Genomic DNA, 24,157 nt, shown 5'->3' with positions numbered 1-24,157 from the left:
GTAAATTAAGATTTAAAAAGGTGCTTTTTATTTGTAAAAGCAAGCTTTATTGAGAGAGAAAATGGTTGATAAAAGAAATTCCAAAATTGAACTTAATATTCCTAGAACCTGGAGGACTGGACACCTGAGAGTTTAAATGATGAAGCCACTGAAAAGGTAGATACCATATATTACATAGAGAAAACTGCTACCCCACAAGAAGAGAGGTGCATCCAGTTCTGAGAGGAGGGGTCTGGGATAAATGGCTAGAAGAGAGACATGGATTTCTTACATCAACTCCACTTGGAGTTGATTCTTGGTGTAACAAAGAAATAAGGGGCATTAGAATCATCCATATATTTTGGAAGAGAATCTCAACAGCTGAGGGGTTATCCCAGGAAACTTACACACTCCACTTAGAGCATCCCAGTGTTTAGCATAGTACTAGAGCACAATGGGGACATCCAGAAGGTGGATTAGAAATGTTCAAGGAAGGAGTCTGAGAAAGTAACACTGATGCAGCTTCCTAGTTTCTCTGCAGCTCACATGGAGACATCAGGGGATCTAGAAGTTATCCCATGCCTTCATGGCAGACTCAATTATTGAGAGGACTAGTAATCTGGGAGAGAGCTGGATTTGCTACAAGCTGCCCATTAAGTTAGGACCGTTAAGACCAGAGGTTATGCAAGACCCTCAAGCCCTATGTTGCCCAAAATGCTCTGATTATAATATCAGTCATATTTGAAATTAAACACAATTGGTATACCCAAGTTCAGGGACAAACTAAATCAGCCACACTTCAGTAAAGACTAGTGTGGACCTAAAGAACGGTCTATGTCCTGTGGCCTTTTTCCATGACTTTTTTTTTAAGTCTTTGTGCCAAGATATCAAACAAGGATGAGGGAAAGGAGAAAAAAAGAATAAATAATTAAAAAAAAAAAAAAACATTACTCTTGACCTGTAAAGGACTAATCTTTCAACTAGATAGAAACCAAGATATACAAGCATATTCTGACAGAAAAAAAAAAAAAAATCCATCAGTCGAACTAAGCACACTGGAACACACTAGAAGTACTAGTGCACTTTAGATAAATTATAGGCTTTTCAGTCAAATTGTGTTTCATTATAGTAATCTCATAGTTATTCTTCCAAACTTCTGGTTCTCAATAAACTAGTGCATCTTCTACAGTGAGGCCAGATTTATGAACTTGAATATTATTCCCAAACCACTATCTCCCCAAACTTAGAACAGATAACATATTAAAAATCAACGTCATTTTACATTAAAGATCTCAAGCAATTGCTCATGACTCACACAACAGAAAATTCTTTCTCAGACATATCTTTTTCCAAACCAACACTGAACTTGGTACTTACTCCTGGTATTGCACTTGGCACACTATGGTGTATTTGTCTATTTATGTTCTTCTTTTCCCCTTTTAAATCACAAATTTCCTGAGAGCAGGGAGCATGTCTTAGTATATTTACTGTAGCACTAGTGACAAGCAGTTTCTGCCTTTCAGTAGAAACTCAGTATCTGTTAACTCTAAATTTCTTTTTACTAATTTCTAATCTCATAATTTGTTCATGTAATGTCCTCTCCTCTCTTTGATAAAGAAAAGTGGAATTATTCTCTCCCTCTAAAATTCACCATTCCAGGAAACTTCTCTTACTCACCCACTCTGCTCAAATCAACCTGCCTCTCCTGAGCGTTCGCAGAAACACTTGAACCACAACTTGGAAAGGATTACCAATTAACTATTGTTTTCCAGATCAGTGTTGCATGCGTATTTGTCCCGTCCCCTCTAACGGCACCTGAAGAAATGGTATTTGTAACCTCCACTAAGTATAATTAATGAAAATAATAAAAGTAAAATGGAATATAACTACATTTCAAAATAAACCTTTAGTTTCCTTTGTTTCCTTTTTCCTGCTTTCATTTAAAAATCTCTGCTTCATCCCTAACCCAAATACAAACTGATTAAAGAGATGTAGATGGGAAACAAAACTTGAGTTCTGAATGCAAAAGGTGTGCCTTCCTACACATCTGCAGCAAACAGCAGCTAGACAAAGCCAGGTTAGAATATCTGATGCATGCTCACACCACTGCAAGCTACCATAACATCTAATGCCCGTTTCCCTCTATTTGGCTCCTTTGCAGTAGAACAACTCCTAGTTACCATCACTCAAGTGATATTTTAACTTCTCATACTTAATATTTGTTAAGCACGTATCAAATATCAGTTCTTGCTGTACAGTTTGGGATATTTAAATAAACAAAGCAAACAAAACTCTCCCCACTGTGGTGCCCGCATCCTAGTAGTATACATTCTATACACTGGAGTATTATTATGCCTCCTCTTTTCCAAGATGAATCACTCAACAATTTATTCCTTTCTTAAAGCCTATTTTCCCCTAATAAGAGCAATCTTTGTTGCTGTCCTTAAGGCCCACTGTATTTTCTTCAAATCTCTGTATCTGCTGTAAATATTAAATACATAGACTGTGATCTACAACAATGTAACCACTGACAGCTGCCCAGATAGAGCTAGTTTATGAAGATGGAGGAATTGCAATAGAGAATGCGTTCAACACATGCAGAGCAGGCTAAATGGGAGACTGGAGTTTTATTATTACTCAGATTAACCTCCCCCAAAATTTGGAGGCCAGGGTTTTTCAAGACAGTTTGGCAGGCACGAGGCTAGAGAGTGGGGAATGCTGACTAGTTGGGTCAGGAATGAAATCATAGGGAGTTGAAGCTGTCTTCTTGCTGTCTTCAGTTCCTAGGTGGGTGCATATAACTAGTTGAACCAGTTTACTAGTCTGGGTGGCACCACCTGGTCCATCAGAATGCAGGGTCTAAAAAACACCCCAAACTCCAATCTTAGATTTCACAATAGTGATGTTATCCATAGGAGCAACTGGAAAGGTCAGGAGTCTGGCTACATGACTCCTGAGCCATAATTTTTTATCTTGTGGCTAATTTGTTAGTTTTACCAAGTCTGTCTGGTGCCTAAAGAAGGAAGGAGTTTGTTACAGAGAGGCACTGTTATTATCTTTGTTTCTAAGTTAAACTACAGGCTGGGTGTAGTGGCTCACACGTGTAATCCCAGCACTTTGGGAGGCCAAGGCGGGTGGATCACCTGAGTTCAGCAGTTTGAGACCACCCTGGCCAACGTGGTGAATCCCCATCTCTACTAAAAATACAAAAATTAGCTGGGCGTGGTGGTGGACATCTGTAATCCCAGCTACTCGGGAAGCTGAGGCAGAGAATCACCTGAACCCAGGACACAGAGGAGGACAGCTTGCAGGTTAGAAGCAAGATGGAGTCTGTTAGGTCAAATTTCTTTCACTGCCATAATTTTCCTGTGTCAGATTTTTCCCACTAACATAATTTTTGCAAAGGCAGTTTCAGTAATAGTGAAATGTAAGACCATTTTTTAGAAAATTCAAATGACTTATCTTGCATGTAGCTATGGAAGTAAACACAATTTTGTTCACATCAGGTTTTTAAAATTTTTTGATTAGGTAAAACATGATTTACAATTTTTACATAAAACTAAGACTTTCACTGAATTTTATACTTTTCAACCCACTGGTCTAGCACCATGTAAACCTAATTCCATCTATATGCTTTCATGTGTTTTTTATATTTCAACTTCTTATAAATATGAATTACCTTTCATTTTTAAATTATTTGCATGCATAGAATGTATTTTGAATGAAGAGGAAAAAATTAGACAAATCCACAATGAGAGAATCTTTCTTAGTTTCTGCAAACTAAACTCTTGCCCATAGACAAGCATCCTGCCAGTGTGGGGTATGTCTGTGTGTGTATCTTGGATACGGTAATCACACTTGAGCTTATTTTTCCTACAATTCCTACATCTTTTTTTCCTTTGTACTCATGCTTAGTGAGTTCCACCCGTGTTATTCTGAAGTTTATTTTTCTTCTTTAAATTAACACCCTTACAAATGTCCCTAGTGAACTGCATGCTGTTTGTTGCTAACCTGAATTTCGATTACATCAAATCTATTAAAGTGATTTACTCATACAGGATAAAAACTTCATGGTAACAGAAATAGAAATATTTGTTATAGGATCAATGTCACTTGATTTAAATGTATTTGCCTATAAAAATGTTTCCAAATTTACAACAGCAGACATGTTGGGACCATTAATGTTTTTATTCAATTCAATTTAGTACAAAAAAAAAAAGCATTTCTTGAGTAGCTACCAGCACTGAGGCACTGTTGGGTTTTTAAGGTATAGCAATATGACCATGCATTACCATTTACCTTTGAATGCATCTTAAATCCCTTTGGAAATTATAAGCATGCCTTACCATAGCCTCTAAACATACACAAACTAGGGTAATTAAGAGGACTGTTTCCATTCTGTTTTCAAGGGTAATGTCATTCCAGTCTAGTGATTCCTAGTCAGATATAATGAAAGTGAAAAATAATATGCTTCATTGTTATGTATCAACACTATTTCTTAAGAACAAGGAAGCACAGGCATTTTGAGTAAAATGACTCACTACCAAAATTTCAGATGGAGAATTTTAAAGTAAGACAACGAAATCAATGAGTCATTAAGTCAAAGAAAACACTACAATGGAAGTAGCAGAAATAAAACATAAATGAGGGGTTTTCTGTGGAGGCTCTTCTCTATAAAAGTACCAGAGTAAAGGTTAAAAATCAATGTTGTCTGAGTGGCAGACACTATCAGGAGGTAGCCTCAGAGTGCTCCCTTAGGCCTCTGCTAATAATATGTTGTTAATGCACAAAACAACTGGCAACCCACAGGAGAACCCTGATGTTCAGTGACAGCATGTGTGAGAAGCCACACTCAAGGGGCAGATCCCAATGAAGAGCTAGGACACCATGGCTCTGGACCAGGCCTGATACTTATAATGGAACGCAGGAAACACTAGCCTAAAATATGGCAGCTTGGCACAGTGAGTATTTTAAGCTGAAGGAAATGAGAAAACTGTGGAAGCAGGAAGGTCTCCCTGACCCTCTCCAGCCCACTCTCTCCGGAAGCAGGCCATAGAAACTGAAATTCCCTCTCCCCTCTCTCCCCTGGTGTAGGCCACAGAAACTAGAATTCCTCTTGCTTCTTCTCCCAGGAACCACACCCAAAACCTGGAAAGGGCACCTCTCTGACCTTCCCTCTCCTTGTTTCCCCTAAAGACCTTCATGTGACAGCTGTCTTACTTTATACCTGGAGGAAAGAAAAACCTCACAGTGACTCCAAGAAAAACCTGGACAGACAGGCCTTACTAAGTTCCCCACAGTTCGTTACCACTAGATCACACCCTTTGGTTCTCCAATCACACTTAAGTGTCTATAAAAATACAAAGTTTTCCCTAGGTCTTTGGATCATCATTTCTGAAGGCTCCTGAGCTACACAGAACTTATTTAGGTGAATTCGTACGCTTTTCTCTTATCAATCTGTTTTTTTGTTATGGGGTCTCAGTTGGGAAGCTTGCAATGGGTGAAAAAAAAAATCACATTTTGTCTCCTGCATTTACAAGCATTAAATTTAGAACAGAAACTCTGCAACCCTGGCAAATCTTTTAATAACTACACAAAAGAAGTCATAAGATCATTTACATGGGTCAGTTTTAGGTGAAGACCTGCTGTAGCTGTTTGCTTTCCTGTTTGTTTGCTGTGTGAGCTTAGGGTTAAGGGGCATTACTACAAACCTAAGAGAGCTCGCTCAGCCTTGGAATGCAGTAGACACTAAAAATACAGTCAGCCTCCTCCCTTTGTCTTGCAGATCTGGTTATATATCAGGGAATTCACCACTGGCCAAAGCAGTGCCACACTTTCCTATGATTTACAGAGTATTCAAGAGCTTCTGGCTTTATGGACAGCCTGTGTAAAATTTCAAATCTTTTAGCAATAACTTTTTAATGCAATAACTTTCCCAAGAACAGGATTGGAATTTTTAACAGAAATAACAGGAAGCTAGAAACCTCTAGAGAACGTTTGAGCCTCTGAGCCTCTGAGTTTAGGAAGCAGAAGGGCGAAAGTTACTGATGTATAGTATGATATAGGCCAGGAAGAACTTCAAAACCTTAACCTTAAGCTAAAGATTTTTACAAATGTCTATTAATAAAAAAACATAGTAACAGTATTTCCTCTGTAATCCTCAAAGATTACACTCACCTCACCTTATTCTGAGGATTGATGCTGAACTGATACACATTGATAGAGCCAGACCCATTTTTTAAATACTGAAATATTGAGAGCGACAGGAGTCGGTCTCCTAAAATGCTAGGCAGATAGGAGCATGCCCCTGGCAAAACTCCTCCTTCGAGGTGAAAACCCTGAAACCCACAGCCCAAAGTGAAAACTTCCATCCTTGTGTGTCGGCTCTCTCCTGATTAGTTCTTTCTGAATAATGTCTTTTTACCAGTCTAATGTTGCCTTTTCCAAAATTACCTATGACCTGCCCCACCTCCCCATCCTGTGCCTATAAAGACCCAGACTCAGTCGGTAGAGAGGATAAGCAGCTGGACATCAGGGAGAGGTGACTTGACTCCAGAGACAGTGGCTGGATGAGGCAGGGAGTTGGCTTAACTTCAGGGTAGAGTGACCTGCCCTTTCCATCTTTTTTCTAGCTCCCCTCTCCGCTGACAGCCACTTTCATTGCTCAATAAAATTATCCGCATTCACCATCCTTCAATTTGTCCATGTGACCTCGTTCTTCTTGGGTAGTGGACAAAAACTCAAGATGCACCAAGTGCGGGTACCCAAAAAGGCTGTCACACTGGCCCTTTGCTCTCACTGGTGGAGGGCAGCTAGCTGCCCTATGCAATGAGACAAAGGGCCCACAAAACTGATAACACACTGCTGTCTGCAGACGGTGGAACTAACAGAGCATTGTAACACATCCCTTGTGGGACCTTGGGGTTGCAGGCACTACCACCTGGATGCTGCCATGGGGCCTGAAAGAGTTTGCTCCTGCTGGTGCTAAAGCAGCTGGCCAGTTTTTGCACTCACTTGCTCCAGTGCCCACACTTGTTTGCTCACATGCTGCCTCCTATAAGGGGTTGAGCAGGGTGGGCTAAGTAAATAGGCTCCCCTGTTGCAAGACCTGCAAAGGGGTCAAGAAAATATCCTGCATCAATATTTTCATATTGGATGATGAAGAGCCATCATCTGAGCCCCTTTGTGTCTCCCTCATGTTCTGGTTGCCCTAGAATGGGAGAACCCCTAGAAGTCACAGCCCACTGCCAGGGTTAGGTGTCAGGGCCTGGATCCCAGCACAAAAACAAGGCGCCCTGACGGCATGGCCAGCCAATGCCTCATCCACATCTTGGGCCCTCAAGGCTCCTTGCTCCTTGCTCATCCTGAAGGTTGCACTCTAGGAGTTTCAATGTACCAAACTGCTTGTTAAATACAGTATTTTGAATATCACCCCAGCATGTATGGACCTATTATTTCTGGTTTGCTCCTTTACACAGCTCCCCTTACCAATGTCTTTTGCATTTAGCCACTACTTTACACACATGTGTTGCCTTCAGAGGCCTCAGAGGAGTGACCTTAACCCTCTGGACAAGCCTCATGTAACCTAGCTATGGTGTGCTTATCTCCAAAAGGCCTAGGGAATCTCTGCCTTATGTCCAATATTTCTTATTTTAATGTTCTGTATATCAAATTCTGTGTAACAAACTCATTTATGCTCTTTCACCTTTATCAATCAGTTTCACTGGGTTCTCCATTTTGGCTATCTCTTCCCCAAAGCAAACAGAACAAATGTCTCTGGCTTTTTTCAAATTGCGAAATATCTCTAAGAAGAAGTGATACTTGGGTTTGAAACTCCAGTGCACGATTGCCTGCCTCAGCTCAGCTCAGCATGATTGCCTTCCAGCATACATGGAAGTCCTGAACCTGGCATTTCATCATGAGAAACCCTTCAGGAAGGGAAAACAGAAGGGGCTCCCAACATTGATGCAAAGCAGCACAATGTAGGCTGGCGCGGCACAGAGTGTTGTCCCACCTATTTCAGAGCCACTCACTCACCTGACATACTGCCAACAAGGCTGGTTCTTGGGAAATTTCTAAAGAAAACCTTGGTTTTGTGTTTAGAGTCACCTCTACCTCATGTATCCTGACTCTGGTCTCCTCATGGGTGCAAGCCAGTTTCTCCATCCTGTTATTCTCAGTCCTCCACAACGGAACCTTAGGAAGTGGGCAAGCCTGAATGAAGCCTCAGCTCTAAGGCCACCTGGGGACTCTGGGTGAGCTACTTAACCAGGCTCACACTCAGCTTCAGCATCTGAAGAATGAGCATGCCAATAGTTTCTTTGTGGTAGGATAATACTTCTGTGTTTTAATCTGTACATCTCCACCCAACTTCCTGTGATCACCAGATTCTTTCAATTGAATGCCAAGGACTTCTTCCAGTCCCTCAGCCCCATCAGATAGAGCTGAGTCACCCATAGCACAAATAGGAAGAAAAAGAAAAAGCATGAATATTAAGTGTAGGACAAAAAAATTCTGCTAAAAACTTACAGAGGAAGTTCACTCAATGGGAAGAACAAAACAACCAGCACACTGAGAAAAAAAAATGGAAGAGTCAGAGAGAGGCACACATGCTGAAAGTGAAGAACCAAGAAATCACCATTAGGCTAGAGTATGAGGCAGCTAAATAGAAAGTGAGCAACCACTGAGAGGTCCCTTTGGTTGCTACCCAGGGAAGATACACATTTCCAAAGTTGACCCATTTTCAACTTTGGAGTGACACTTACCTGTGCCTCCAGAAACTCAAACACAAACACTAAAGCATGTATTACATAGTAACACATTATTTCATGGTTCTGAACACTCCTATGAGCCCCAGAAGGGACAGGCTTGTATACCTTGTGAATGTTGAGGATAGGAAACCTACTTACTGATGTTCCTCCTAGGACACCCCATCCTAGGGGGTGACTGAGCATTAGATGAGATTGTACTCCTAACTAGTCTAGTCACAGTAACAATGTTACCCATTTTTATCTCAATTAGTCCACTTACCAGTGTAAAGACTACAAGCATGACAGTTTGTCTCTTAAGCTTGGCTTCATCTTCTGTGAAATGGTGATAAAACCTACCTCATTATGCACTTGTGAGTAGATCAGGGATATTAACTACACGTGTATATGTGCATGTGCTTCACCTTTGCATTGTAAGCATCAGTGCAGCTCACCTGACACAAACTCACCAGTCTGCAGCACAGACAGGGACCCTGGGAACCATGAAAGGTTGAAGTCCTCCCTCCTCATACCCCAACAAACACATGCAAGTTCTCCCTTATGGCTAGACATCATGACTGGTAAGAAGAGAGACGGGGGACCTCAGAATTTATCCAGAAGACCAAATTTAAACTAAACTATTTTAAACAATAATAGATGGAGAGCATTAACAGGAAGGTTAAATGTGCACTCTTACTTGTTCCTCACCCCACAGAAGAATTATGAATATATATAAGCTGTTATGTTAGTTGTCTTCCACATCCCCTCCTAAGGCTCAAGGTGTTAAAGAAAAACCCTTGTCCGGGCACAATGTCTTAGGCCTATAATTCCAGCACTTTGGGAGGCCAAGGCAGTGAATCTCTTGAGCCTAGGCGTTGGAGACCAGCCTGGGCAACATGGCGAGACCCTCTCTCTACAAAAAGTACAAAAATTAGCAAGGCATGGTGGCAAGTGCCTGTAGTCCCAGCTACTCAGGAGACTGAAGCAGGAAGATCACCTGAGCTGCTGTGAGCCAAGATTGCATGACTACACTCCAGCCTGTGTGACAGAGTGAGACTCTGTCTCTAAAAATAAAAATACAAAAAGAAAAACCCCTAATATTTAGAATTTAAAGTAAAGTACAGGGTTTCCAGTGGTGGAAATTCAGGCACCAAAAGGAGCAGTAAGGAAACACTGTTGAGCTGGCCTTTCTAGAACCTTGGTTCTCAAAGCATCATTCATGGACCAGCTTCAGTAGCCACAGCTGAGAGCTTGTTAGAGATGTAAACACTCACGTCCCACGCCAGCCTTCCTGAATCAGAATCTACTTCCTAACACAATTCCCATGTGATCTGTACATACATTACATTTCAGAAGCCCTGTCTAGAGGGTCAGGATTCCTCTCTTATCATACCAGGCATGTGGCTGCTCTCCTCACTTATTAAAAATACCAGTCAAGGGAGACCACCACATGTAACATTCAATTTCCAAAACCCACTCAGAAAGTGCTATTCTCATGTCTACAACTGGCAAATGTCTTAAACATTTGCTGAGAGAAACAAGAGCAGATGCTTACCATTCCATCGCATCGGCCATCCTTGATTCTTAGATACATTTGTGCATTTTTCACACTTTCAAACATGCAAATCCCAGAGCTGATTTTATGCACTTTCCAGTAGGATTTTTCAGACTGGCTTCCCACTCCAGTGCAGCTTCCATCAGGCTGTAGACATAGGGCCTGACACAGGCTTGTAGCAAGTAGAACCACAGCACTGTTGAGGAACACCCCCTTCAGAGCAACAAACAGAACAGAAAGGCAGTCAATAACAGCCTCGTGTTTGCTAGAGGGAGACGGCTATAGGGGCGATTCTCTTTAGAATTGACCAGTGACCAGGAAGCTTGGTGGCTGAAAATGAGCAAAAGAAGTAAATAATTTAACTGCTATGAAAAGGTAAACAAAACTAAAGGAGGTTGATTTACTTCAGTTATCATTTGTTGACAGTATAAAGGTCAGCATCAGATGCTACAGAGATTTTTAAAAGATACAAAACACAAATATTTCTCTTAAGGAATTTACTATCACCTTAAACAAATAATGGTAATATTAAAATAAAGCACAATAAAAAGTATGCTATAAGAGTAACTGAATTACGGAATACCCTCTATGGATATTTAAATGTATGCATATAGGAATGAATGTAAAAAGATATCAAATACAAATAAGATATATTTAAGAAAATAATATGTAATCATTAACTTAAGAGGAATATATAAAAGACTCTTGAAAGTTAATTAGAAAAACACTAACACAGTAAAGAACTGATAATAGATAAATACTCAAATCACAAAAGAAAAATACAAATGGTGAATAAACATAAGGAAAGGTAATCCACACTAGTAATACAAAAAAAAAATAAGCTAAAATTGGATGTTTATTCCTCTAGAAAATTGTCAAAGCTCTTCTCCTTAAGGACCATACTCAGTGACACTGAGGGCAGTGAGATGGATGTTTTTCTACACTGCTGAAAGTAGTTGGGAACTAAGAATTTAACTTTACCCAGAGAAGTCTGACCTTCGCCTCAGCTTCTGAGTGGTAATCTCTTTATCCTTGGAGTGTCATGCCTGACAGGAGTGTCGTTGTTTGCCTGCAGACCTTGGGCCAGCCAGATATTAATAATGTGACTTAGGTTAGGGGGCTTTGAGTCAGAAAGTGTCAAGTGACCTCCTCAGAGGCTGGAGACTGAGACCAGCCACATGGACTCCCTACAGGATGGAAGCCCATTAAAGACTCTGAATACCAAGGCTCGGAAAGCTTCCTTGGTTGGCAATACTCCATGCATACTGTCACACACCAGTGCTGAGAAAGTACCTCCGTCTTGACTCCATGGGGAGAGAACCGTGCACCTTCCATATTTGGTGCTTTTCCTAGACTCTGCCTTATGTGTCTCTTTGCTTAGCCAATTTTAATCTGTATCCTTTCTCTATAATACACTGTAACTTTGAGTATAACAATTTTCAATGGGTTCTGTGAGTTCTCCTGGTAAATTATCAAGCCTTGATAGTGGTCTCAGTGTCCCCCAAACTCTGTGGTTGATGTCAAAAGTGAGGATAGTATTACCCTAACTTTATAGTTGGCTTAACTTTCACAGGAGTAAAAATTGGGACATCTGAAGAAATAAATTTGGCAGTATGTTCCCAGAGCCTTGAAAGTTTCACATTCTAACCCTTAAGTTCAATTTTTAATTTTCTAGGCTAAGAAAATAATAAATGGTGTGGTCAAAGGCATATGTCAAAATATACATTATAGTATCATATGCAGAAGTGAGAAAAGAGAGAGATTAAATGTGCAACAACAAAAAGACATATACGTGTGTGTGTATACATGTAATACTTACATTTGAGTATTATGAAACCATTAACTTTAAGTTTAACCTTAAGCTAAATAACATGAGATGTCTGAGTTAAAATTATGTTGTTTTGGGAGAAATAGTAATGTGAGAAAGTGTTTATTATAGAGTAAGTACAGCCATACCTTCTTTACTTGCACTTCACTTAATTGTGCTTCACTTTATTCTCTTCACAGATACTTTTTTTTTTTTTTTTTAAGAAACTGAAGGTTTGTGAGAACCCTACATCAGGCAAGTCTATCAGCGCTATTTTTCCAACAGCATGTGTTCACTTCATGTCTCTGTGCCACATTTTGGTAATTATCACAATATTTCAAGCTTTTCATTATTATTATATCTGTTATGGTGATCAGTGATCTTTGACGTTAACCATTGTAATTATGTTGGGGGGCATAAACCATGCCCATATAAGACAGTGAACTTAATCGACAAATGCTGTGTGTGTTTTGAATGGCTCCACTAACCAGCCATTCCGCTATCTCTCTCCCTTGCCTCGCTATTCCCCCAGACACAACAATATTGAAATTAGGCTAATCAATAACCCTATAATGACCTCTAAGTGTTTAAGTGAAAGGAAGAGTCACATATCTCCTGCTTTAAATCAAAAGCTAGAAATGATTGAGCTTAGCAAGGAAGATCTGTCAAAAGCTGAGACAGATCTAAAGCTAGGCCTCTTGTGTAAGGTAGCCACGTTGTGAATGCAAAGGAAAAGTTCTTGAAGCAGATCAGAAATGCCACTCCAGTGAATACATGAATAATAAGAAACCTAAACAGTCTTATTGCTGATATGGAGGAAGTTTTAGTGGCCTCGAAATAAGACCAAAACCAACCACAATATACCCTTAGCCAAAGCCAAACCCCAAGAGCAAGGACCTAACTCTCTTCAATTTTACGAAGGCTGAGAGAGGTTAGGAAGCTGCAGGAGAAAAGGCTGAAGCTAGCAGAGGTTGATGAAGTTTAAGGAAAGAAGCCATTTTCACAACATAACAGTACAAGGTGGCAAGTACTGATGGAGAAGCTGTAGCAAGTTACCCAGAAGATCTAGTTAAGATAGTTGATGAGATTATCAACAGATTTTCAGTGAAAATAAAACAACCTTCTATTAGAAGATGCCATGTATGACTTTCAAAGCTAGAGAGGAGAATTCATTGCCTGGCTTCAAAGCTTCAAAAGATAAGTTGACTCTCTTGTTAAGGGCTAATGCATTTGGTGACTTTCAGTTGAAGCCAGTGCTCATTTACCACTCCAAAAACCCTAGGGCCCTTCGGAATTGTACTAAATCTACTCTACCTGTGCTCTAGAAATGGAAAAATAAAGCCTGAAGGACAACATATCTATTTATAGCATTGTTTACTGAGTATTTTCAGCCCACTGTTGAGACCTACTGCTCAGAAAAAAACAATTCAAAATGTAACTATTCATTGACAATGTACCTGGTCACCCAAGAGCTCTGATGGACATGTACAAGGAGATTAATGTTATTTTCATGCCTGCTAACACAATATCCATTCTGTAGCCCATGAAACAAGAAGTAATTTCAACTTTCAAGCCTTCTTATTTAAGAAATACATTTCCTAATACTATAGCTGCCATACAGAGTGATTTCACTGATGGCTCTGGGCAAAGTACATTGAATACCTTTTAGAAAAGATTCACCATTCTAGATGCCATTAAGAACAATTACGATTCATGGGGATAGGAGGTCAAAATACCAACATTAACAGGAGTTTGAAAGAATTTGATCTGAAACCTCGTGAATGATTTTGAGTGGTTCAAGACTTCGGAGAAGGAAATAACTGCAGATGTCGTAGAAATAGCAAGGGAACTAGAATGAGAAGTGGAGTTTGAAGTTGTGACTGAATTGCTGCAATCTCATGATAAAACTTGAACAGATGAAGGGTTACTTCTTATGGATGAGCAAAGAATGTAATTTGTTGAGACAGAATAAACTCCTGATGAAGACACTGTGAACATTGTTAAAATGACAACAAATAATTCAGACTATTAATAAACTCAGTTGATAAAGCAGCAGCAGTTTGAGAGAATCGATACCAACTTTGAAAAGTTCTACTATGGATAAAATGCTATCAAACAACATTGCACGCTATAGAGAAATCTTTCTTGAAAGAATGAGTCAATCAATGTGGCAAACTTCATTGTTGTCTTATTTTAAGAAACTGCCACAGCCACCCCAACCTGCAGCAACCACCACCCTGATTCATGAGCAGCTGTCAACATCGAGGCAAGACCCCCACAACAGCAAAAAGATTACAACTTGCTGAAAGCTCACATAATCGTTAGCATTTTTTGGCACTAAAATATTTTAAAATTAAGGTATGTACATTTTTTAGACATAACTCTGTTGTACACTTAATAGACTACAGTGTAGTAAATATAACTTTTATAGGCAATGGAAAACTCAGGAATTTGTGTGACTAGCTTTATTGAGAAATTCGCATTATTGCAATGGTCTAGAAATGAACCTATAAAATCTTTGAGGTTTTAAATCTAAGTAGACTTTAGCCGAATACTGATTTAATAACTATGCTATACTAGTTAAGATAATTATTTTCACTGAAAATCTTTTCCTTTGCCTTTAAAATACAGATAGTATCTGTTAGTGTTTTTTGATGTTTATTTAGTCTCATGGTGTGGTGAAATTCTCAGTAAATGCTGGAACAAAATAAGAAACCTCATAAATGCTATTATATTTATATATCATTTTAAGATAGATTCACAAACACATAAAGAAAAAAATAAGTATTATGAAAAGATCAAATGTATGCAACACTCAAAGGGTATAAATTCTAATTGTTAGAAAAGTTCAATATACACATTTGTTTGACTTCCAAATGCAAGGTTCTTTAACTTTTTATTAAGAATTCCCACATTCGTAGTTTAATCTCCAACTTCAATTAGAGGATATTAATCCCCTCGGAGTGTCATTGCTACTAAAGCTGTCATCCCTATTGCCTTTCAAAGTCTGGCAAACAGAATGGAAATAGGCACCAATGCCACCTAGTGGGAAGTGATTTGATTACTGCATTATGACTCAATTTAAGATTTTTCCTCAATAGAGCAAAAGAAAGTTGGGATTTAGCAATATAAACTTTAATAACTTTCCCCATTTTACCTTGACAAAAATCACAAATTCTTTTGAAAGGTTTGCATAGCCTGCTGGTGATGCATCAGCTATTTTGCCATGACGATCAAAAACAACTGTGTGACCAGGAACCAGTGCCGACTCAAGAAGTGCACAGCGATTAGGCTGATAAAGCACCCGAAGCTCAGTAGTGGCTTCACCACTAACCTAAAAGGAAAAACAAAAAACCCTCTAAATTAGCAAGAGAAAAAGTTTTTTAATGTAATCACATTATATACATATACAGGTGTCTACTTCATTTCATGGAAACTTTGTACTATTTATAAAATCTCATGATTTTGAAATTCAATAGATTTTATTCCCCAGAGTTATTTCCAATGACTTGCTCCAAGGACTTCCTTCTCTTGATTTCTCAGAATCCATAGGAAGAATGCTGGAAATGTTGGAACAATAACTTCATTGGCAGGATAATTTAATAACATGCTAATACGTATCTTATCTTTTTTTTTTTCATTTTCTCATTTGTGTCCTCCCAATTTAGGAGCATTTGGGACTAAAAACTGAAATTGATAGAAATTTTATCTCATTCCTAAATTTTGCTTTCAAAAACAAAACAAATTGAGAAAGTTATTCAACACTGAGACATGACTATTGTTCAAGACAGTGTTTTAAGTCCCTCCCCATCTCCCTCTAGTTCCCCAGGGAGGCAGTAGGGCCTGAAGAAGAAAAGTCATTGGTGCTTCTTAAATGGTTAGATCCAAAACACTAAATCTATCAACCTCAGCAAAATTCCATTGCCCAAGCATGGCAGGGAGGCAGCAGAGCTATTGATCTGCAAGAAACCATCTGACACTGGATAAGTACATCTCAGTAACCAGTGTGGTTCAAAGCTATGACAGCTGTCACCAGATATTCTGAGGCCCACCATACCAGGTGAAATCTTCTGTGAAACAAGATGAGTCCCATAGTAACTAAAATGAAATATCCCACCAACCTAGTGCAACCTAGTAGAATAAGGGCTTTAAGGTAGCCTTAATTTGATTTTAGAAAAATACAGTAATGAGATATTTCTTCAACTCTTAATTCAATGGAGTAGATTCCATATCCACATTCGTATTTCTTAAGCATTTACTATGACCAGGTTCCATGCTGATCAGAATGTGCCGTGAACTATAGTGTAGGTACCTTAGCAAGTCCAGAGCAGAGAAGAAAAGATTTCATGGAAAAGTCTGACTGATTGATCACTAGTCAGAATTTCAGGCATACAAATTACACAAGGTGGGTTTTTTTCTATAAACATTCTTTTCCCTTAAGTTAAACAACATTCCATGAGTTGAAATCAGCCTGTAATGCCAGTATTTGGGGAGGCTGAGGCAGGAAGAATGCTTCAGCCCAGGAATTCGAGACGGCAGTGAGTTCTGATCATGCCAACTGCCCTCCAGCCTGGTTAACAGAGCAAGATCTTGTCTCCAAAAAAAAAAAAAAAACAATTATTGTATAGCGTTATATGAGGAAGCTGTAGCATGAGTGTTAGTGCCAGATTGCCTACACTAAATTCCTGCTTTCACACTTACTAGCTTGTGACTCTGTGCACTCACTTAATCCTTCTATTTTTCATGTTCCTCTTCTGTTAAATACAAATAATAATGGATTCTCTCATCTAGTAGATTGAAGAATGAAATATTGTAATACATATTAAGGACTTAAGACAGTACATTAAAGTTATTCTATATTGTATTATTTTAAAAAATAAATAACATGTATGCATTATATTAAATGCTACTTTTCAAATCTAAACTAAGCAATACAAGGTATAATTATATAAAATTATTGTTTTTTCCCCAACAATATGGTCCCCAAAACGGCCATTGAAAAGTCAGTCTCCTTTTGAAAGCTCATTAAAATTTTGAATGTTATTAGAGAATTGGTCTACTTTTTCTTGTCTAAATTCCAATTGCTGAAATTTAGAACCATTTATGCATCACAATCTCAAAAACTAATGAAACAAAACAGAATGAAAAAAGCACTAGTACAAGCCAAAAGGAAATGGTAATCTTATAAATGTATATTATACAAAAATATATACAAACATAATACTATTGATATATGGCAAAAAGAAAATGTATTACACACCATTCCAGTGACAATGCCATTGTCAAGAGCAAGAGAAAGATGCCTTATCTCATGACTTTGGAAAATGCATATATTTCTTTCGTTGAAAATAACATCAAAGACACCTGGAAAACATATTTTAAGTATTAGAAAGCAATTTTTGCTTTTAAAACTTTTTTTATTCAATATATACTGAAATCTCTTAATATTTTACATTTCTCTATTAAATGTTTTCAGTCAAAGGTAAAATGCTTCTCCATAGTATGTTCAACTTGTGAAAAGTCATAGTATAATGTATGCACTTTTCTCATCTATATCTATGTGAATAAAATGATTTTAAAAACTGGTGATTCCTTGATCCATGACCTATTTCATTTCCTAGTCTGTGTCATATATATTTGAGTATGTATGTATATACACAGCTATATCTATATACATATGCAATATACTAATATATAAAATATATCACATATATAACATGTAATGTACATTATATAATATTTATAAAATGATTTCATAACAAAGTTAAACTTTTTTTATTATACTTTAAGTTCTGGGGTACATGTGCACAACGTGCAGGTTTGTTACATAGGTATACACGTGCCATGTTTGTTTGCTACACCCATCAACTCATCATTCACATTAGGTATTTCTCTTAATGCTATCCCTCCCCCAGGCCCCCAACCCCTGGCAGGCCTTGGTGTGTGATGTTCCCCTCCCTGTGTCCATGTGTTCTCATTGTTCAGCTCCCACTTATGCGTGAGAACATGCGGTGTTTGGTTTCCTCTTCTTGTGTTACTTTGCTGAGAATGATGTTTTCCAGTTTCATCCATGTCCCTGCAAAGGACATGAACTCATCCTTTTTTGTGGCTGCATAGTATTCCATGGTGTATATATGCCACATTTTCCTTATCCAGTCTATCATTGATAGACATCTGTGTTGGTTCCAAGACTTTGCTATTGTGAACAGTGCTGCAATAAACATATGTGTGCATGTGTCCTTACGGTAGAACGATTTATAATCCTTTGGGTATATACCCAGTAATGGGATTGCTGTGTCAAATGGTATTTCTAGTTCTAGATCCTTGAGGAATCACCACATTGTCTTCCACAATGGCTGAACTAATTTATATTCCTACCCACAGTGTAAAAGTGTTTCTATTTCTCCACATCCTCTCCAGCATCTGTTGTTTCCTGACTTTTTAATGATCGCCCTTCTAACTGGCTGGAGGTGGTATCTCATTGTGGTTTTGATTTGCATTTCTCTGATGACCAGTGATGATGAGCATTTTTTCATGTTTGTTGGCTGCATAAATGTCTTCTTTTGAGAAGCATCTTTTCATATCCTTTGCCCATTTTTTGATGGGGTTGTTTTTTTCTTGTAAATTTGTTTAAGTTTTTTGTAGATTATGGATATTAGACCTTTGTCAGATAGGTAGATTGCAAAAATTTTCTCCCATTCTGTAGGTTGCCTGTTTACTCTGATGATAGTTTCTTTTGCTGTGCAGAAGCTCTTTAGCTTAATTAGATCCCATTTGTCAGTTTTTTCTTTTGTTGCCCTTGCTTTTGGTGTTTTAGTCATGAAGTCTCTGTCCACGCCTATGTCCTGAATGGTATTGCCTAGGTTTTCTTCTAGGGTTTTTATGGTTTTAGGTCTTACATTTAAGTCTTTAATCCATCTTGAGTTAATTTTTGTACAAGGGGTAATGAAGGGATCCAGTTTCAGCTTTCTACATATGGCTAGCCAGTTTTCCCAGCACCATTTATTAAATAGGGAATCCTCTCCCAATTGCTTGTTTTTGTGAGGTTTGTCAAAGATCAGATGGCTGTAGATGTATTATTTCTGAGGCCTCTGTTCTGTTCCATTGGTTTACATATCTGTTTTCCTATCAGTACCATGCTGTTTTGGTTTCTGTAGCCTTGAGGAAACGCTGGAATTTTTTCCTTGGAACTAGACTATGAGGAGAGGTGCTTGCCATGAACATAAGCTACTGTATTTTATTTTCTTTTTTTGAGATGGAGTTTTGCTCTTGTTGCCCAGGCTGGAGTGCAATGGCACAATCTTGGCTCACCACAACCTCCGCCTTCCAGGTTCAAGCGATTCTCCTGCCTCAGCCTCCCGAGTAGTTGGGATTACAGGCATGTGTCACCATGCCTGGCTAATTTTTGTATTTTTCGTAGAGACAGGGTTTCTCCATGTTGGTCAGGCTGGTCTCGGACTCCCGACCTCAGGTGATCTGCCCGTCTCAGTCTACCAAAGTGGTGGGATTACAGGCATGAGCCATCATGCCCGGCCAGGTACTGTCTTTTCTTTTGACCCTTCCTTTCCAGTTTTTGAAAATAACACGGGAAATAATCTTCCCTGAAGATACTCAATAAAAATTCCCCCCCAAAAAAACAAAAACACATGCTTCCACTTCATTGATAAAAATTTACTACAGTTTGGCACCTAGGTCTAGTTCAGTTGGCAGATGAGCAGATTGATGCGTTCACCCCGATAACCCGGTGTGCCCATCTCCTTGAAGAAGCCCACTCTATTTTTGGTAGCGTGACGGGCCACTAAGAGGTATTAAAATTAAGCTGAAAACATCTGAGCAATCAGCAGCAACAGAAAGAAGCATTAGGCAGATACTCCAGGAACTACAGCTGTATTCATCCCCTTCCTGAAAATACAGGTGCCACTGGCTCCCACATTACTGGAAGTCCAATAGAACGTTCCATACTTTCCCATGGAAGCCCTAAACACACTCCCTTTTTTGTTGTGAAGTTGGCATATAAACCTTTACCTCTACTATTCAGTAAGTTACTCATTACTAAGTACTTCCACCTTACCTATGGTGTGCACATGTAAATAAATCTTGTATTTTCTCCTGATACATGTCTATTGTCAGTTATTTCTCAGGGTCCCAACCATTCAAACCTAAAACAGTAGAGAAAAAGCTTTCTCTACAACATGAATCTGGATGTATGATTTCTAGTTCTGGCTCTGCCAATAAAGAGTTCAATCACTCATTCAACCATCATTTATTGAACACCTATGTTGTGCAAGGAATATTTTTAGTTATAACCTAGATAAAAATTATCAAAGTTCTTATATCTAAAATGTTCTGATCTTTAAAAATAAGGGTTAAGGCTACATTATCTTAAAGTTCCCAGCTAATACTAACATCCATTGGATCTAGTCACATTCACCAAAATAAACTTGAATTGGTCAAATCCAACAGAAGTATTTCAATCCTTATTGCACTTTGCCTCTTTACTATGTTTGAACCTGTGGATGCCATTTGAAACTCCACCATCTCCCACCTCACTAGCTTCCTTCTTGGTCTCCCACTTCATTCTTTGTTCTATTGTAGGGTCCCAAAAAACAACATCCCAAAATGAAGTCCTTCAGAAGCGGTCTCAGAAGCAAAAGCTTTTTCTGACTTTCACCTGGCCCCTCATTCTCCCTGGAGGCTAGCCACAGAAACTAGACTCTCTCTTTTCAAAGGCAGGTCATAGAAACCAGAGCCCCATCTCCCCAAAGCCAGTCATGAAACCTAAAAATATTTTTCTAACATTCTTCCTCCCTTTCTATGGAAAAACTGGCCATGAAGAAATGATCTGACCTGCCTTGACTATAAGTCATAAGACCCCTAACCAGAGAGGGTCCTGTCCCACACCCAGAAGGAAGGAATGTAGCACAGTGAGGCCAAGAAGAATCTAGAAAGACAGGCCTTGCTAGGTTTCCCCACTCAGTCTATTAGTACTAGTTTATACCTTTTTTGTCCGATCCTATTTCTACATGGCTGTTCATATTTTGTTAAATATATATATTTTAAATGGAGAACTTCCCCTGTATCTGTGGGTCTTCATTCTGAAGGCTCTTGTGTTATGTAAAACTTGTATGCTTTTTATTCTATTAATACTTGCATGCTTTTAAATACAAAATACTTGTATGCTTCTTCCGTTATTAATCTGCATTTTATCAGTGATTTTTAGTGAATCTTCACAGGGGAAAGGGGAAGTTTTCCCTTGGCCCCTACATGCTCTTCACTCAAAGGTGTCCCTAGGCTTCTATCTTTAAATGACTACCGTTCTCACTCTGCTTCTCGCTCCCTGGGAAATCTGCTTTAATAATCTATAAATTGAGAAATCCCAAACCTATATCTCCACCACTCATCTCTCCCTCAACATCAGGTTTATATACTGTTGAATGTAAACAACTGGATGTTTCATGAACACTCAAAACTCAGTATGCACAAACTAAAACTCATAATTTTCCACACATTCCTAGCTTCCAAATCTAATCCTACTAAATCCTTCTACATTTCTTAATTCAGTTAGTGACTCAATGAATAACTCAATTACCCAAAGCAGAAACCTTAGAGTAATCCTTTTCCCTTAACATTCCTTTTCCAATATATCATCAAGCCCTGCCAATTTTGCTTGCTTGAAATTCTTCAAATTTTTCTTTCTTCTCCATCAGTACTCCCACTGAAGTACTCCAAGCCCTCATCACCTTTTGCTTGACATATTACAAAACCCTACTGACTGGTCTTTCCTTTTCTAATCTTCCTCCATATGCCTCAAATCTGGCCTCCACTTACCTGCCAAAGTGTTTCTACTCTACTTCAAATCCATTCATGCCTATCTCCCAACCCAGGAGGGAATAAAGGAAGCTGATTTTAGACATGCAACTTCTCTCCCAGAGCCTTTTGTAGTAGGCAAAGAGTAGCCACGGAAGAGTAAAGGTTTAAATTACCAAATGCAGTTGACAGCTTTGGGTTGCTAGTAGACTGCTTTTAACATGAGATGATTATGTTTGTAGCGGTGGGGGAAAATGTTTAAAACTTGTTTTACAGCTTCTAGAGTAAAACAGAAGATTAAACACTCCCTGTTGCAACCACATGCAGTACAACACTTGAAAGTAATGTTAGATCTCTTGCGAGATTCTGAATTGAGAAATTCAGCAATTTGATACAAATAGCCCCGATTTGCTGCAGCTCATTAAAGGTGTTACACTTCATACTATATACGTAAGTCAGAGAGTTACAGTATACATCCCAGAGAAAAATCAGCAGCCACTCCCCTACTATTAATATGTACATGTATTTCTAAAACATCCAGAATCCTCTTCTCCCCTGACATCACCTTTCCCCAAGGTTTCTTTCTGTATATGGGGATTGAAGTTCTCAGTGAAGGGGGCTGAACCAGACAACCCCCAATTTAGAGCACATTCATTTCCAATCTAAAACAAAGGAGATCTTTCAAACTCTGCTCAGAAAATAGAGGGGTTTGATTTCAGAGAAGTATAGTCAAGATGTGGTAAGAGCTGGGCAGTAGAAAAAGTGGACCTTGTACAGTTAGTGTTATACACTAATAAACCTTTTTTCAGATTCTTAATTAAAACCAAGTACAGAGAACCAGACAGAGACAAGAATAGCAGCTAATCACCACCAGATATTCACTAGAAATAGGGCCTAAAACTATATAGATTAACTATTAGCGATGATCTCAGAGAGGAACTGGAATTCCATTAGGTACAAAGGAGATATAGGTAAGGAGACCAAAGAAAATCTACACAGGTGGCAGGTATTGAAATTAGCTATATTTTTATCTATTCAAAGGGAATTAGAGAACAACCGGCACAATAACATTTATTTTTAAGTCAAAGCAAAGGGAGAAGAGGTATTACACTCTTCAATACACCATACAAATTATTTACTGAAGCAGTAATTTTTTAAATTTAGAAAAGTTTGTCTTGAAAGCACAAAGAAGATTTAAGAAGCTATATCCCCTATGAAATAATTCTCTTTAAATTGTCACTTCACTTAAGTTGAAACTGGAACTGGAAATTTAAAAAGTATGTATTAGAGATATGGTGACTGTATAACTGACTGTCATCAGGGCACCACTGACAGTGAAAGGGGATGCCAAGTAAATAGAAAAGTGTTTCACAAACAAAAGTGGGTAGAGTATACAGCTCCATTAACTACTTATGCTTTATGGAAAAAAAACCTATATACATATACAAGTTTATGTATTTGTTATTACTTCTACTTTAAAGGCAAGAGTGTAGTGAGTCTAAGACTCATGCACCACTGATGACAGTGAAAACTGGTATAACTTCTGGAAAGAGATGTGGCAATATTTATAAAGAGACTTAACATCCTTTTTAACCTAGTAATTGACTTTGAAAGAAGGAGCTGTGTATGCCAACTTAGGCCTCAAGAAAGGAAATAACTTTTCATCTGAGGAATACTAGTCCCTTTAAATTGTCAGGCCCAGAGAGGCATTTAAAATGTAACAAGACAAAGATGCCCCCTCTCACCACTCCTATTCAACATAGTGCTGGAAGTTCTGATCAGGACAATCAGGGAGGAAAAATAAATAAAGGGTATTCAATTAGGAAAACAGGAAGTCAAATTGTCCCTGTTTGCATATGACATGACTGTATATTTAGAAAACCCCATCGTCTCAGCCCCAAATCTCCTTAAGCTGATAAGCAACTTCAGAAAAGTCTTAGGATACAAAATCAATGTGCAAAAATCACAAGCATTCCTGTACACCAATAGCAGACAAACAGAGAGCCAAATCATGAGTGAACTTCCATTCACAATTGCTACAAAGATAATAAAATACCTAGGAATACCACTTACAAGGGATGTGAAGGACCTCTTCAAGGAGAACTACAAACCACTGCTCAAGGAAATAAGAGTGGACACAAACAAATGGAAGAACATTCCATGCTCATGGATAGGAAGAATCAATATCATGAAAATGGTCATACTGCCCAAGGTAATTTATAGATTTAATGCCATCCCCATCAAGCTACCAATGACTTTCTT

General features: G+C 38.6%; 1 protein-coding gene across 1 annotated transcript in view; it reads right to left on the bottom strand.

Moving 5' to 3' along the window:
• LOC101023047 overlaps positions 1 to 24,157 on the bottom strand; it is a 138,377-nt gene that overhangs the window by 54,483 nt on the left and 59,737 nt on the right. Inside the window, 3 exon segments of the mRNA XM_021942323.2 lie at positions 10,282 to 10,494; positions 15,246 to 15,422; positions 17,349 to 17,452. Coding sequence (XP_021798015.1) covers positions 10,282 to 10,494; positions 15,246 to 15,422; positions 17,349 to 17,452 — 494 coding nt within the window.

Source organism: Papio anubis, chromosome 8, assembly GCF_008728515.1.
Source record: "Papio anubis isolate 15944 chromosome 8, Panubis1.0, whole genome shotgun sequence".
NCBI lineage: Eukaryota > Metazoa > Chordata > Mammalia > Primates > Cercopithecidae > Papio > Papio anubis.
This window is presented reverse-complemented; position numbering and strand designations above follow the sequence as displayed.